The sequence below is a fragment of the Onychostruthus taczanowskii genome, unplaced genomic scaffold (genome assembly GCF_017590055.1).
Source record: "Onychostruthus taczanowskii isolate IOZ18803 unplaced genomic scaffold, ASM1759005v1 scaffold2, whole genome shotgun sequence".
NCBI lineage: Eukaryota > Metazoa > Chordata > Aves > Passeriformes > Passeridae > Onychostruthus > Onychostruthus taczanowskii.
In genome coordinates this window covers 1,230,095-1,247,773 of record NW_024499239.1, presented here as the reverse complement: position 1 = coordinate 1,247,773, position 17,679 = coordinate 1,230,095, and the positions used below count along the sequence as shown (strand labels likewise).

At 38.3% G+C, this 17,679-nt stretch overlaps 1 protein-coding gene across 5 annotated transcripts in view; it reads right to left on the bottom strand.

The window, feature by feature from the left end:
• MTMR7 (myotubularin related protein 7) overlaps nucleotides 1–17,679 on the bottom strand; it is a 66,550-nt gene that overhangs the window by 41,488 nt on the left and 7,383 nt on the right. For 3 of the 5 annotated variants that reach the window (XM_041402472.1, XM_041402471.1, XM_041402473.1), the window contains one exon: nucleotides 15,979–16,129. In XM_041402472.1, coding sequence (XP_041258406.1) covers nucleotides 15,979–15,993 — 15 coding nt within the window. In that variant the 5' untranslated portion in view covers nucleotides 15,994–16,129. Of the gene's footprint in view, nucleotides 1–5,446; nucleotides 5,606–15,978; nucleotides 16,130–17,679 lie in introns of those variants that run through there. The other 2 variants (XM_041402474.1, XM_041402470.1) reach the window with 2 other exon arrangements.

The following is a 17,679-nucleotide window of genomic DNA, read 5'->3' as shown; positions in this document are numbered from 1 at the left end:
CTAAGAGCTCTAATTTAGGAAAAACAGGGCTTCCTCAACGCAGTAAAACTTAATACATTTGCCAAATTTGTTCAGATTTGGTTCTGAAAAAGATATATAGGAAGAAAGAATTCTGCATGCAGCCAAAGGATACTGAAAAGAAATATATCTTTAAACTCTTGTATTTGATACAGGCTTTTCTGTTACATGTTTAAAACCATGCCCTGTTCAGCAGCCTATTTTAGAGCAGCAGTACCAAGCCATTTCTCGTGCAGGCCACGAGAGATTTGCATTAAAAATGGATTTGTAGGACTACTTTTCTGGTGGTATGGACCTGTCTTTCTCAGCAGAGTACACCTGCACAGATGGAAATGTAAGTGTGCATTTTCTATTGCAAATAGATCATTCCTTTAGTTTACAGACAGCAATTGCTCAAATACCACCCACTTGGGCCCATTAACAGCAGGCCTAGAGATTCCAGCCTTGACCACCCCAAAGCCTAACTTCTCAAATCCTTCATTCCAACTTCAGCCTCCTACTATGCATAAAAAAAAAAAAAAAAAAATTAAAAAAAAAATCAAAGAGGTCCCTGCAGACATGCTGTCTTAATGATTTCCAGTACTGTTTTTCAAGTGCAATAAGGTTTAGAGTTAGCATTTTAGACATAAATGCCAAGACAACAAATTAAAATACATGACTAGCCATGATTTTTAGAGCTTGTTTTGTGACTTTATCCAGCTACCTCTTTATTGAGTGTCACATTATTGAAAATAGGAAAGTCTGTGTGATCTTTTGACCATTTTTAACTAAATATTTTGAGAATAATGGCTGTTACAAGATTTTGTTTAAATTGAAACACACTAATAAGAAGGTAGCTTGACAACTCTAATTCAAAACAAATATTTTATAGCACAATTCCAAACAGATCATTTTAAGTCAAATCCCACAATACATGGACATTTTCTGCAGTTCTTATTTTCATTTAATCCACCTCCAGTCTGATGTTACCACAGAACATTTTCTGGCATAGTATACTACAAAGCTCACTTGTATTAAATTTATCTTTTGGGCACAAACTTTCATAGCACAAAGATGGAATAGGTGGGACCCAAAGAAAATTAAATTGCATTCTAAATAAGGAAGACTTATTAATAAGTAAAAATTCGTAACTCACAAAATCAGAGTTAAATGTGTCCAGGATTAGTGTAGATGTTTTAATGCATCGTTTGACTAAGGCAGTGAAGTAGAATGACATTTTTGAAGCCATTAAACATTACTGGACCCAGAACAGGCTAAACAATTTTTAACCATGATGTAAAATGAAAAACAGTTATGAAATCAGAAAACACCAGCTGAATTGTAATACACACTGCTCTAAGTTGTATATTTAGAGGAAAGTACAGAAACCACCTTCACACAACACTTGAAAAGCAGAAAATAAACTTGGCACTTAAAATACATTGCATAATGTGTTTGCTGTAACCTGATGACCCAAAACACCATTAAAAGGCAAAGGCCATGGCAGCCTCACCTCCTCTACCTTTTCTAAGTAGCAAACTAAACACAAGTTTAGCTAAAATCCAGTACTATAGTGAAGTGCCTGTGGCACTCCATTCCCCATTCCCAGTGGGGGAAACAACCAGTCCATGTCCCCAGGTGTTTCCCAATACCACCTCAGGACTGCTGCCACCTTTCTACATAACTGAAATAAATCAAACTTTTCCAAAAGGAATTGTAGCTTGGATACAGAGAACATAACTATAATAGCACACCTTATCTCTACAGAAAGCACACAGAGAGCAGTGGTAGAATATGCCAATTTACCTCTAAAAAAATGTGGAGATCCAGCAACCCAGAACATGGAAAAAGAAAGTAAAGACTGGGCATGCTGGGTTCAATTTTGCTGTTGATCTGGATAGACACCTTGACAAATGTTTTGCCATTTACACTGTCATATATAAAGTGAATATAAATTACATGGGTTTCCTGATGGAGACTTGTGAGAAAGGACATGTTATAAAATTTTATTAAAAACTAAGAGTTATGGAAAATAGATTAAAAACAAAAGCAAACACACAGCCCATTTACACATGCTGGGAATTTATTCTGTGAAGCAATACATCTGGTAGAGAGATTTGTCATTAACGTGGGAGCAGATCTTAAATTCTGCCTGAGAGAGGCATCATTGAAAGGAAATACCTCACCGTAACATCACAAAAATGAAAGCACTCGAGCAACTCAAGTCATCCCAAGTATTCTGTTAACACTGAGCCAAAAGAATTTCTGGGCTAAGCCCACTGAAGACAGCTAGCACACCAGGGATAAACTGATGTGTTCTTTATTATGAGGCCATTACCTAGGCCTGCTGCCAACATACAAACACAACATATCATATCTCTACACATCCTCATAAAACATGCTTCTAATCTTCTCAGAAGTATTGCTGATTTCTTTCCTTCTAAATGTTATGAGCTGTTTGTCATATTTTCTGTTTGGAGAGTTATCCTAAACTATCCTGCTGTTCAATCCAAACTCATGTCAGTCGCTGGTTTTACTAATTTTTAAGTTTTAAAGGGGTATGGGAATTATATATAATTCTATTCAGCAATGAGGGACAGTTTCCAGTTCAAACTTAAATTACAGCCTTCATGCATAGGATGGCATTTACCTTGTGAAAATACAGTGCCTATGCATGATTTCTACCAGGAGTATAATGATAGAACAATAGTGGTCAGCACACCAAACTGTGTTAGCAGGTGGGTACGTACAGTCTGTTGGGAAAGCACCTGAATGGTTTTTGCAGTGGGAAATCCTACTCCAGAAGAGTCTTGCAAAACATTGTGTGGGCAAAGGAGACACACAGGAGCTTCAACACAGACAGACATGGTAGAATACCTCCAGGAAAAACAACCTAAAACATATCTAATGAACAATGGATTGGACATAGGAAAGAGGTCTTGGGGTCATTGATGACATTTCTCTGAAATTATCAGAATCTGGTGGGTTGTGATCAAGATTTACTGTGAAGGCATGGATAAGGTGAACATGGAATTTTTATTGAATAAATCCTTGAAGCTAGAAGGAACCAATGCTGAAGGAAGCTACTCAAAACTTTTCAATAGACAGAAGAAGGTAATCTTTGTAAAGCCATGATCTTGTGGAGCTTGCTTCCATGCAGGCTGTGGAGCCAGAGTGTCATCCTGTCTATAAGGAGCTCTGGCCAACTCACACAGAGAGGTCCACAAATGGACACTAATGGAACTAGGAAGAGCTGGACCCTAATACAACTGTAGATGCTGAGAAGCTGCAGAATGTGGCCAGGTCTAAATGCTCTCTCTACTTTGTCACTCTGACACAGACTAGTTATCTTAATGAACTACTGATCCACCTGGTATGGAATTACCTTCTGCTTTTTTTAATGTCTGTTATGTTTTATCAGATTGATTTTAATATTTATGAACCATAAATCACTACAGTCATATTTCACTTAAAATTAAAACAATTGCTGAGACCTAATGGACATCATGTAATATAGACCTCCCTTTGAAGGAAAAGCTTTTACTTGGGCTAAGAAATTTTGTTTTCAGATATTAATAGGTTTATTATCTTGTTAAGTATGGGATTTATCTTACTTTTCCATGTGGCTAGGTTTGTGAACCAGGAAAGTGTCATAATTCTGAGATTAATACCTTCGCAGAGCAGGGCAGTCACTTCTCAAATTTCTCTCAGGACAAGATTGTATGGAGTCAGGAAATGTGACACCTGAGGCTAACACATGATACTGTGAGCTTTCCCTTACCTATTTTTACATTACAGGCATTGGAAAATGTCTAATGTTCAGTTCCAAATTATCAAGACCAAATTCAGTAAAAACAATACAAAACAAAACAAAAAACCCCAACAAGTACTGGTGACTTATTTTAAGATCAAGGGTTTAAAAAAAAATCAGAGGTATCAATTCTGTCAGGTAGCTGTAGATGCACTGATTTTTCAGTGTATTTAGGAGTAACTGGACAGATTAAGTATTTCAGTAGTCACTCATGTTGATTTTCTACATTTATGTTGGAAATTTTAGAGGATTTTTGTACCCCTTGGACCTTTAAATCATTCCTTCTAAACTACTCTATTATATCAGATACCGTTCAGCATAGCTATAATGTAAGAGACTGCCAGGATCCAGGACTGCAGAATCACCTCACACTGAGTTAAGATTTTCAGTGACCTGAGGCATTGGTACAGTGCCTTCTCACAGTATCAGATACATAAATGGGTTTTACATACGCAGAATAATATTTTCTGGACCAGGACCTGGTTGTAGAAAAGAAAACAAATAAGCTTCCATTGCCTGCAACAGGGACTTTCCTGGGTCTTCCATTCACACACAACCATTTATTTTTTTGATATTTTTCTACCCTTATTAGTTTGTTTTCAACATTTTTCTCATTCAAGCTTTCAGCATTCTTCAGTGAATGGTCAGGAGCATCTGTACAGACAACTTCCACTGATTGTACCTACCAGCAGGAAGACATAGTCACACTATTCTGAAATTCTTCCTTCCAAAAAGGGAGATAACAGGTAATGAAATGAGATTAGAAGAAAGGCAGTTGTTATAAATGCAGATCTTCATACTAGATTTACAGCTTAACACCTAAAGGCCAAAAAAGATAGGCAAATAACAAGGCCCTAATCCCATATTCATGCCATCATATTAAATATTGATCAAAGGTATAAATGTTTCATTTTAAAAAATTGATAATATCGATAATATTTTGATACATTGAAAATATTTTATTGATAAATACAAATAAATTCTTAATTTCAGGGGGTTGGGTTATTAAATGAATAAATAAATACATATGAAAATATGTCCCACCCCATTTAGAATTAACATATTGCTCTGGTTCACTTTTTTGTTATTACTTTTCTTTCTAGAGCAACGTGGCAATAATGTTAAACAAATACAGGCCTAGTGCTTAGAAAGCTGTAGAAAAAGACGGATTGAGTCGGCTAAAGATCAAACGTATGCATAGAAACACTAAATCAATTCATCACCGGCTCTGAAATCTGGGGGCAAACGAAAGGCGTCTGAGAAGCAGTAACAGAGCTCCCGTTCTGGACCCCTGCAAGCTCACGGGCACTGCCTGCGTTAACAGAGGGGCTCAGTGAGAACCCCGACAAGCCCACATCGCAGAGCAACGCGCCCGCCTCTCGGCCTTTTGGGCAGCTTTCATGGCAAACTGGCCGGAAAGCAGCCCGCAGCATCAGCTGGAGGGCCGTAAGGCCCGCAGGGCTGTGGGGCGAGGCTCCCTTGGGCCGGAGCAGGAGGTGCCGCGGGTATGCTGGAGGGACCGCGGGTATGATGGACGTGCAGCGGGGATGCTGGAGGGGCCGCGGGGATGCTGGAGGGGCCGCGGGGATGCTGGAGGGGCCGCGGGGATGATGGACGCAGCCGCCCGGCGGGACCCACCTTGGGCATCCGGATGTGTTCCATGGTGGCAGCGCCGGCCCAGCTCCTCACGCACCGCCCGCCGGCGCAGGCAGCCCTGCGCACCTGGCCTTCCCCCGCCGTCCTCCGGCCCTGCTGCTCAAAAGAATTTTTTTTCCTTTTTTTTTTTAAAATATACTATATTTTCATTTTATGTGTCCCTCGCGTTTTGCGGCGCAGCTGGGAAGGAAGAAGGGAGGATTTACTGATTGCCGGCAGATGATGTGCCCGAGCTGCGATGCCGGCAGGTCAGCGGCTGGCTCCACCTCCCCGGCAGCTGCCATGCCGCCCCGGCCGCGGGGATGCTCCGCGCCCGCCGCCCGGCCCGGCCCGGCACCGCGCCCGCAGCCTCCGCCCCGCGGGCACCGAGGGCGCAGCCCGCACTCTCTGCTGCCTCAGCGAGCCTTGCATCGCTCTGCCCTTTCTTTTAGGGGAGATAAGATCGGAAGCATAAAGCGAGCTCTGTCTGAGATCGCCTCCCCCCGTTTTGTTTGTTCCCTGGCCCAGCCTGTACAGAAGCTCAAAGACAAAAGCTCCACTTAGTGAAACCGAAGCACTGAATTTTGTTTATCTCATGCTCTGTGTGTCTGTAATTCACGACTTTGCTGCATCCTCAGATTTGCACAAGGGAATATTTTCTGTGACAGTTTTCAGCCTTATGCCAGAAATTCCTTTTCCCGTCTTTTGCCGTACCTATTGCCAGAGATGTCTTTCCTCTTGGAGCAAAAAGAAATGATACTGAGATGGTTTTCCCAGTTTACCAGTGTGAAGATAAAGAACAGGTGTCTGTAATCATCTTTCATACACTAACCAGCTATCATATTCAGAGCAAAAAGAGAAACTTCTCAGTGTTTACACCAATGTGCAACTGACTAGAGGTGCTAGTGTATTATTTCGGAAAAACCATAAATATGAAATGCCCATATTGATCAAGGTATTCCAGCAATTCTTCACAAGTAGGTACTAGCCTCATGGAGGTGTAGAAATAAATGTCAAACAAACCCCACAAAGGCCACAGCAAGAGGACTCTGCTCCAGAGCAACAGAAGCTCTATGCATATCCTCTTCATGCCTGCAGTGAAGACAGCAAGCTTAATTTGTTTTGTGAAAGATAAAATATGGGTTGAAAATAACACAGGGTTACCAAAAACAGAAATGCATTTTACCCCAAGGGAAAGAGAGCAATGGGTACAGCTGTACTGGTTCCAAAGTTTCTCCAATCCTGCCACTTTCTTGCTAGTGAATGGCTAGATGAGGGGGTTTTTTCTCCTTTTCTTATCCACAAAACCCAGGGCATCATGAGGGGTTTTTTATATCAACTCTTAGGTTAGAGGAGGCAGAAGCTGATGAGTGGAAAATAAGTCACCCCTGGATTTGACCATTCTGCTTGCCATTCCCATTTTGGCTCATTTCTGCCCATCTTTCTCTCACAGTTCTGCTGCTGTTTGGATAGCATCCATAAATGTGCATAAAGTGTGGACTTCACAAGACTCTTGATCAGTGGCATATTTCTATTCTCTATTTTAGGCCAGAGCATCAGAATCAATTAAGAATTAACCAGCCATGGAATATGTTTCCTTTGTAGTTATGGCTGATGTGATTCACTGCATGTATTATAATCTTTTGGCATTACCACCACTGAGTAAAGCTGGAAGAGAATACATTTGTCCTGTCAGTCCCCAGAGATGCTTTTACTCTGGTACATCTTGTGATTCAACGCAGCCAAGTCCAAGTCCTACACTTGATGTCAGGAGAACTTTCTGATGCAAGTGACAATGGACTTGAACTCTGCTTCACATTCATTAGTAGCTACAAAACTAAAGCACTGCCGTTCGTATAGCAATCAGTTGCTCAACATCCTGACAGAGACTTTGGCCTGCCTTGGGCTGATAAAATAGTTGATGGGCGAATGCAGCTGTAAACAGAACTTGGGTTTGGATAAAAGTTACATCTAGTGCAATTGTTATGGAAAGCTTCAGTAAACACAGCTTTCTAAAAATTCTCTTATATTTTTCATTTGCATTTCAGGCTCATGGAGACTGCTTCCTCAACAGTCTGGAAATTAAATCCTCTGTAAAGGTATAACCAGAAATAATTCTGCAGATTACTGCTCTGACTCGACAAAGATGTAGGAGCAGGAAAATTAAATTGCCATGCCTATATAGGTTTTGACCTATCTACTGAAACTGCCAATAAAGTTCTTAATTTATTTCCCATGAAGAAGGCCAGTCACTGAGGACTAGAATCATACCAGCAAAATTATTTTCAATATCCATAAGTAACAGAGTCAGCTTTCAGCCTCATCCATTAAAACCTGAAAGCACATTTCACTTCCAATATGTAAACATTTCTGTTATAGTCAGTGGAGTTACCCAAAAACTCAGACATTTTTCATATGACCTACCTGGCCTGTATTTGAACCGTCATGTCAGATGTGGAAGGCTTTGTGGATTTATTTGTGTTTTCCAATTATATCTTACTTGTTTAAGGGTAGTTTCCTGTGGGCTGCATTTTAATATAATACAAAATCAAAGAATACATTTCGATACTTTTAATAATTATTTTAAAGTTTAGTCCACAGATCTGTAGATATAAATTAAATTCTCACATGTAGGCAAGAAAATAACTGAAAATTGGTGATATAACAGCTTGGTTGCTGGACAGCTATAGCCAAGGTGACAGAATCCCCCAGCTGAAGAGTCTGGTATATGGGATGAAGATGTGGGGATTGGGCTCAGCCCATATTACTGTGGGCTGAAGGCAAACAGTACCAGTTTGAGTGCAGCCCTGGCTTTGTGGATAAGGAATGGAGCTTAGAAAAACCCAGCTTGACATTTCACCAAGGAAATGCTTTTGGACCCGCTGATGGCAAAAAGTGGTTTTTGGGCATCACCTCTTTCTCATGCAATTGACCATACAGTTCTTTGTACATTATTTGTTGAAAATTACACAAAAACCAAATAGTATCAAAGCCAGTATTCTGTACCAAAGCCAGCTGACTTTCTTATGAGTTTTCTTCTAATGAAAATATCCAGTAAGATGCATGGCAAAATAGACCTTTTATAATAGAAAAAGGGAAACAGTACTACTTTTTACCATAAAATACGGTATATTAATAAATTTTCAAACATACCATATCTACACCAGTAATACACAAGAGCATCATGTAACTTGTAACTACTTTGTAGTTTCAAAATTGTTTTCTCCCACAATTTCACAGTACTTCTTTGTTGGTTTAACCCCTTCATAAGATAAAAACCACCACTATAATTTATCAGAATTATGGAATCTTTAAGTTTGGAAAAGACCTCTAGGATAATTGAGTCCAGCCATTAACCTGAATATGTTACCATTAAACATAAAATCCAAACCTAAACCTTTTCAGGCACAGCTTGAGTCCATTTCCTCTCATCCTGTCAGTTGCTGCCTGAGAGAAGAGACCAACCCTCACCTGGCTACAGCTTCCTTTCAGGTAGTTGTGGAGAGTGACAAGGTCTCCCCTGAGCCTCCCTTTCTCCAGGATAAACAACCCCAGCTCCCTCAGCTGCTCTGCTCCTCATAAGATTTGTTCTTGTCATTTCCTTTCGTCAGGGTTTTTCATGCCACTTGTCAAATGATAAAGATTAATTCTATTGGAACATGTTTACACCCTAGATAATAAGTACCACAAATTCAAAAACAGTGTGTCTGTTTATATTTGTTTCATAACTTTTGAACTTTTTGTAGGGAGCATGCAACCTTCTCCTGGTAAATGACCTTGGACACACAGACTTCACCCCCAGTTAATATAGCAGGAACTGCATGTACAAGGCAAAGAATGTGAGGAGCAGCTTCTACTTTATTGTTTAACTTGACTGTTACTAGCTTTGACCTTTTAACTTTTCCTTCAAGAATGGCTCAAAGTCTTTGATTTGGCCTTGTTGTAAAACATTTCTACATTGTTAAAAAAGCAAATTTTTTCCAGGAAAACTACCAGCCAAGCTCTGGAAATTGGAATGGTTTTGATGCTATTCTGCAGATAAACAAACTGACATTTATATCATATAACATATACCATATAACATTGTGATACATGATATATGGTGCATAACGCATGCTATCTGGCCAGGTTTGTGGTAACTGTCCAGAAATGCATAGTAGAGAAATAAAGTAGACAAAACTCTAGAATTACTCAGGATATATGTCCAGTTATTTACATGAGGATTTTACATATTGAAGAAACAAGTACGATTATGCCAAAGTGATAACTGTTGATCAAGTAAGAGCATTTCAACAAGATTAGAATACTCAATCCTGTTGCTCTGAAATGTTGCATTTTTCATAACAAAGCATGTTGGCACAACCACCTGGAGGTATGGTGGGGGAAAGATGTCCTGGAGCTGGTATTTTGTCACACCACACACAGCAGTTACAGAACATCTTAGCACTTAGAGGAAGGGGTCAGTCAGTTATTACAGTATGGATTGTAGGGGCAAAAAGGAGAGACGTGCTTCTCAGTGCAGCCAGTAGAGAAACAGACTCTTCCACAAGGTAATTTAAAGCTCCTAAACTCTTGAAGTGGTGAAATACTGCTTAGAGACTTGCCTCTGAACTGTAGCATCTGTCATATGCTGACTACCTTTATACTAGCTTGTCCTAAATCTTAGACTGGAAATACTGCCTTAAGTGATATTGGAAAATAAAAATAACTTTTAAAAGAAGGTATATATCGTTAAAAACACCTTTATCTTAACCATTTCCATTGAAACATTCAGTCAGAGGCTTAGCAACAACTCAGGAGAAGAAAAAAAAGATATAGAGTTGAAAGCAGACTGCAACTGTGTGTAGTCTGAAGCAGTTTTGCTCAATGAAAAATAGCATCATGATAGCAAGGCAGCTTCCAACATTTTCACAAAAAAAATTTCTTAACTTATGGGACCACATTAATTGTCTTCCTAGAGCATTTTTCCAAACATGAAGAAAAAGATATGGACATGGTATATTTGGGCTTAGGGAAAAAAGACTAGAGAAGAAAGAAAAAGTGGATAAAAAAGGAAATTTATTCCCTGACTTTGTATAAGAATTAGTTAAAGCAATGTTTAAAATACTGAAGAGTTTATCTTGAAGCTCCTCATTGACCTATGATGATGAGAATTCAGTGAAGGAATTGTGTCTTTTATAGTCATGATTATGCATGAGGGTGTGACAGTTGTAAATTAATTTTGACTACTCTCCAAATTTTACAGAAACTACAATGCTGTATGAAGTGAAATTAAAAATAAGGACAGTTGTTTCCCAAGAAGATATAATAAAACCCTCACTGAAATGCTGTTTTATACTTCAATGAAAGTACATTTATACTTCAAATGAAAGTACATTTTTGAGGTAATATGTTTCTCTCTGCCTCTAAAAAAACCCCTTAAGATTAAGTTTTTCTTCTTTCTTTTTTTTTATTTTTTTTTAATAAAAGCCAAACTGAAGAAGTTTGGCTGAAGCCAAACACAGTTCAAATCTCTCTGCAGAACAACTGAAACTGATGTGATTCCTACCACCTGACTGACAAATAGCCATCACAATAAGTGGCCAGAATCAGTTTTGGCTGCCTTGCACTTCTTGAAATCCTTCTGAATTTCAGGTAATTGCCTTGGCCCCTTATCTACCGTAGGATTATGGAAATAAACTGGCACTGTGGAAGCTTCAAACTGCTTCTGGCATTCCTGGGCTGAAAGCTCTGAAGCTCAGAAAATTTCTCTAACTCTTGACATTTTCTCACTCTGTGTAGTATTACATTTCTGTTCTTTATCTCTGTCAATTATTTTCATGCGAAGACAGCGTTTGATGTAATCTGTTCCCAGAGTGGAATGTCCAGAGTATTGCTAAAAAATACTTTTGCTCATTGGTCACAGGGTGCATGAATTATTATGGTTGAATGGTCCTCATCTGAGTGGAAAGGATGCAATGTCTAGGAAAAAATATCTGTGAGATGAGATGTACTATTAACTTCAGATCGTTCTGGAAATGGTTGTACAAAACTGCCCACTTTGAGTCAACAGTTATAAAAGCCAATTAGTTAACAGTTATCTAACTTAATTGCTGTAGTCAACTCATAAAGCACATGTCTACACCGTGTTTTTTGCTGCGTGCCACAACATGAGCCACTGAACTGGGTTGTTACTTGCCAGCTTACATCTCTAATGCTGCTGATCTACATCTGTACTAGTATCAAGGGAACCATTCACATCCTAATGTCTCAAGCCATTCCATGTCTTGGTGTCCACACAGGGCTCACAGGGCTCTCATGTCTGTGCTCACCAGCCACCTGCCTCATGCACCTTATACCTCACCGGGTTAGGTAACACCAATGCTTCTGACTCTTGTCCTTTCTAGTCCTACAGAACAGCCTGGGCTTGGGTTGGAATTCCCTGTGGTGTCCTCAGAGGCAGAAAATATTTTGTCTCTTTAAAGCCAGGAATGGGACCTTCTGTGTTCCATAGGCATCTCCTTTCTTGCTGAGAATGAACAGGACAGTAAAGATTAGGGTCAAATCCTGAAGTGGCTGCTCTCTGGCATGCATTGTTTGGTGGTTCTTATGAGGATTGAGGGCATCTCAGGGCATCTTGGAAAATTTTGGGATTGTTTCAGAGGGAGAGAGAGAATTGCACTTGGCAATTCATGTTTCTACACTGTCAAGGAATGCTCAACTACAAAAATTTCCTCTCAGCAGTTCCAAGTAAGTCTGAGGTGGATCTAGCTTCACTGTCTCTGACTATATCTGGTGAGCAAAAGAAGAGGGAGGAAGAAAGAGAAAAAAAAAATTGCCAGATTGACAAGGTAGAAGTACTTGTGGACTGGTATTCAAGGAACAGATTCCCTGCCTTTTATGTTTCACTTCAACATTTGCACTTCAGAAGTGTCTGTCTGTAATATTTATTACATATTGGTACCTGGAAAATAAATTTCAAAGAAAAAATTCTCTAAATTTCCAAGTGTCTAAGCCTAGCTTCTGTACTATTAACTCTATTATCTTAGAAATTTTTTATATTAATTGAATTATTTCAAATCTTAATCTTTCTGCTGTGTTTTGCAAGAGGCAAATTTCAGAATTTGTAGAATTATTCAAGAAAATACTTTAATTCAAAATAACTTTATTTCTTTTAGATGCTTTGGCTTTTGATGTTATTTTTTCTTGTCAAGGTTTCTATTGTTTGTTGGACACACCCCTTTTTGGACTTTTTCCAAAATCAAAGGAGTCAATTAATTGGTTTCATATTCCAGTGAATTTTTAAATATTTGTCTTTAAATCAGCAATTGTTGTAAAGTATAGTTATTTTATTTTATTTGTTTGGGTTTTGTTTATATTCTTATTATAATGCAGAAATGGGCAAAAAAAATATGGCCTACATGAGAGAAACATAGAGACAGTAAGAAACATTTCTGGTACATGGAACTTATAAGAGACATGAACCTCAAAAATTTACTTCTAAAAAATAAACCCAGATATCCTATGGTTAAACATTTATTTGAAGTGAATCTTTAAAAATACCAAAGGTCTGTCTTCACAAGTGAACATGCTTAGCATGACTAAAAAATTTATAAAGTAAGAAAGATAAGGTTTGTCTGAGACTTGAGTTGATTAAACAGTGCAGAAATGCACTTTTTTGGGGGGAAGACATGATGTTTTTACTAGTCTGTCATGTATTAACACCCAAGTACATTTTTATGTTGAAGGATAATATGGCACTGTGATTTTTTTGTTCAATGTGATCATTAAAACAGCATTTTTGGTAACTGACAGGGAAGAAAAGCAGATGACTAAAGGAAACTATATAGTCTTAATTTTTATTGCCTGAATCTCTTTCTGTATTTGATATTGGTAAATATATTACATTGGTACATTTTGCAGTTAAATAAACAGTCAAATAAAGCCCTTGAGGGCTTATTTAAATAGAAATATGTGATGTGGATTTAGTAGAGTAGAAATCCAAGGTCTGTGTAATTTAGAACCTTGTGTAATTTTCCCATCGGTAAATCACACGTGGTCTCCCTCACAGCAGTGACCTTAGTTAGATTTTGATATGGCAGCAACTGTAGGCATAAATCGTAATAAACTCCATGCTACATCAGTTCTAGGAAATAAAATTTCACAGTCTACACTAACTTCATAATAAACTCATTTTTCCAGTATTCATTACATTGACAAGTCATCAATTGAGTCTATATGCCATATGATGCAATACATTACTATTAATATGAGAAAGTAAATTGCAATATGAATTACAAACTAGAAGGCTGGGTTTTTTCACATTTTTGAGAATTCTTTTTGTGGGTGCTTCTTTTTGTTATACTCTTTATTCATACATATTGAAGGGATTAGGAATTCTGGCTGTCATCTGGACACCTTAATGGGTACTCAGAAGTTGTACAGTCAGATTCTTCATTTCCTAATTGATTTTTGTATTATTAACTAGAAACAAACTGCAGGATAACTGTTTTCTTAGCCAGCAACCCTCTGCACTTAAAAAGTATGACAGCTCCCTCTTCACCAGGTGAATAGAGGAGCAAGTTTCAACAACTGATAGGCAGCAAAGGCACGAACATGGGAAGTCTTCAGGAAAGGATACATTGAAGTAGCATTGCCAGCAATAAAATGTCCACATAGATATATGCAAATCATACTGCCCAGTGCCAAGCCTTGATCCAAAAATTACTGTACAAAAGTCAACCTACCAAACCACATTGTTCCACAAGTTAGAGCAAAATTAAGCAAGGAGAAAAACAGCTTTTCTACTCCAGGATGTGACATAGCAGACAGTGCTTCTCATTATTTCATCCGTAGTTCTCTTCTTAAAAGCACACTAAGGTTTTGCATCACCTTGGTAACTGTAGATCTTGGAGCCAATATTTTAAATACCATCAAGATAATGGCAGTATGCCTTCTTGCTATGAAACTCCCAGCAAGTTGACCTGGTCCAGGATTCCATTCCAGAAGATGATTTCACAACATTGCATTAAATTAAGATTTCTACTCACAAGTTTTTTTCAACAGATTTCAATGTTAGGTATTTGTTGGAGTGTAGTACCTATTTTGATATTTTCCCTGAAAATTTAGAGCTGTCATATTACTCAAAGGATGGAAAATGCAGTAGTCAGACATAACCAGTTAGTATCAAAAGAAATACAAAACTGTGCATTATTTCCTCATTTTGAGTATTTTGTATATAATACTCAGAGGTTTTCCTTTTGGTTTTCTGGTTTTTTTTTTGTTTTTTTGGTTTGTTTTTTGTTTTTGTTTTTGTTTTTGTTTTTGTTTTTGTTTTTGTTTTTGTTTTTGTTTTTTGTGTGTGTGTGGGGTTTTTTTTTGTTGTGGTTGTTCTTGTTTTTATTTTGCAATTAACAAGGCTGTTTAAGTCAAAGGAATAATCATGCTTGTTCTTACTGGCAGTAGAGTGTGAGGTAGCTGCTTTTTCTCTGTATGAATTTTCTGCTCTGTAGAAATTGAGACATTCCTAGTTATTAAAATGAAAACTGGTAAAAAATAGCTATTTTTCAGAGTTTTTTCTGGCATTGTCTTTTCTCTTGAATGCAACCTTTGACAGAACTAAATAGTGGCAAGTTTGAGGCCACTATTTAAAAGTGTCTTGCTAAAATTAGCCTTTTTTGGAGGGTGTGAATGAGAACAGTGTTAAAGTTCCTATTCAGCAGAAGGAGTCATAACAAATGTACTAGAGTATTGTTGGGAGGAAGTACACCAAAGTCTCTTTCAAGCTGAATTTAAAAAACAAAACACAAACTCCAAAAAAAAAACACCAAAAAACCCCAAAAAAACAAACACCAAAAAACCCACATAAGTAGCGTTTAAGAATAGAAAATGCGTTTTTGTTATTGTTGATGGATGATACATTGTGTAAGACAGCTGCAAATCTTCATTTCTCTGAACAATCCCCATCCTCCTTCCCCCTAAACTATTCTTTACCTTTTAATGGAGGATTTTGTTTCTTGATTAGGCATCTAATTCTGCAATACACTGAACTCACCCAAACACCAGGGCATTTAATTGGGAGGATTAAAGTCATTAGTGAATCACAGAATCATAGAATATATTGAGTTGAAAGGGACCCAAAAGGATCATCAAATCCAATTCCTGACCCTTCACAGGACATCCCAAAAATCTTCCCAGGGAGTGTGCAACATCTTATAAAATTGAAACCTGAATAAAAGGCATTTCTTGTTTTGCCTTTGAACAGGCTTACAATTAGTACATCTATTCAATGAATGAGAATTTCTGGGTTGGCACCTTCAGTATTGCAATACATACAGTCTTTGTCACCTCTTTACTATCAAGTTTAACATAAATACCAGCAAGTGCTCAATACCTGAACCTCATTCTTCAGTCTTTGCATTACTTGAGTTGGAACAACAGTGAACTTCCCATTGTATCCTTATTATGTAGGGGTGAAGGGGTCAGCAAAACTCTTATGCTCCTGTTGTCACTGCAATGCTCTCTCCTTTTTGAAAAGGAGAGGAAAAACAACTAACCTGCAGCAAATCCATCCATGACACAGGTCACATAAACCCACTTTAGGTGCAGAACTTCAGGAGCTGATTTGGAAAATTCCGCAGGTACCCAATGCAGGCTGGAGGGAACCATTCAGTGCATCTACACTACGCTGCTGCTCTGACTGCTGCTCTGAAAGAGACATGAGAGGAAAACTAGCTAAGTTAGAAGCCTGTAGTTCTACAGCGTGAATGTTATGTGTGGTGTAAGGGGAGTGACATCAATCCATCTCTCTGACACTGCTCAATCACAGTCCTGTATTCATGATAACAAGCTGGGCAAGACAGCATCAAATTCAGTGGGAAGCTGCTCATGCAAGCTGAAGTGACAATGATAGTCTGAGCCACTTTTGGATGACCTTCACCACTTTGATTTTTCTGAGAGGAGCTGGCTCCCACATTGCACTGCCAGATCCACCCCCACTCCCATATGTGATCAGTCCCTGTGGACAAGAAGACTGACACAGCTTCTAGAGGCTAACTATTAATGTGCAGTAACACTTCTGGCTTCCATACTGGGCATGGGAAAGTCCACACTACATCGACTGATGTGTTGGAAATGTGCCTAGCAATACAGAAAGCCTGAATTTTTTGTGAGTTTTTTTATTATTATTATTCTATTCCATTTTTCAGCATTCTTGATTTTCTGGCAATTTCTATTTACTCTGATGGCTTATTTTTCCCACAAAACTGGAGAGTTTATAAAAAGTGGAATAGTCACGATCTGTACCTTGTCTGACTTTTAAAGGCAGTAAATTTTACTTACTAGCATCTCAAGGCAGTGAATATGGCAATGGGATTAAGAGCAGGGGATGGAGTGAAGAGAAAGTTTCTGGAAAATTTTGGCTGCTGCAAAAAGAAGGTGAGGGTCTCACCGAAACAACATGCTGCAAAGTCAGCACAACATCTACTAGAGACGAGGGAATCTGACAAAAGAGCATGTGGGAGAAATCAAGGTCCCTTTTCTTGAACCCAGTTACTTTAGTAAACCAAGCATTTTCTTTCTTTCTACTGCAGCTAGTTTCCCTTTTACTTGTGTGGTGCCAGAGTTAAAACTTAATGGTTTTGCTATGAAATCCTGTTTCTTTTTCACTTTCCTCTACTTCGGCTTTCTGTAATTTTTTCTTACTAAATGCCTGAAGTTCTCTCACATTGAAGTTTCAGTATTAGCAGTTTGACTCTTCTTTGATTGTTTTAGCATGGACTCACAATTTCTCCTTTTAAGCAATCTTGGCTAAATTATCCCCTTGTCTTAAGATTCTTCTATTTGACTAAAAGACTTAATTACCTTCCATTTTTCATACTTCCATGAGCCAGTTGTTTAAAACATATGAAAAATTTTCTACAAATTTGAAATTGCATGAAAAAAAATAAATCAACTTTCTGAAGGTGTAGTTCAGACACAATAAAAGCCAACACAATCCTGGTTTGAATGCTGTATAGAAATACAGGAAGTATTAGTGTCCTGTAGCCAGCGCAGAGGGCCTGGCGATCTCCTGCATGAAAGAGTTTGCAATTTTTTCATCCATATTCAAGAATAGATGTAAGAAAAGGCAATTAGCTTGATCAGGGATATGAAGAATCTACTGCACAAGGGAAAACTGAAAGATTTTTGCTTATTGAACCTGGCAAAATAAAATCAGAGAGAGAATAAGGTAACTTTCTGAAAACATATCTGAGAAG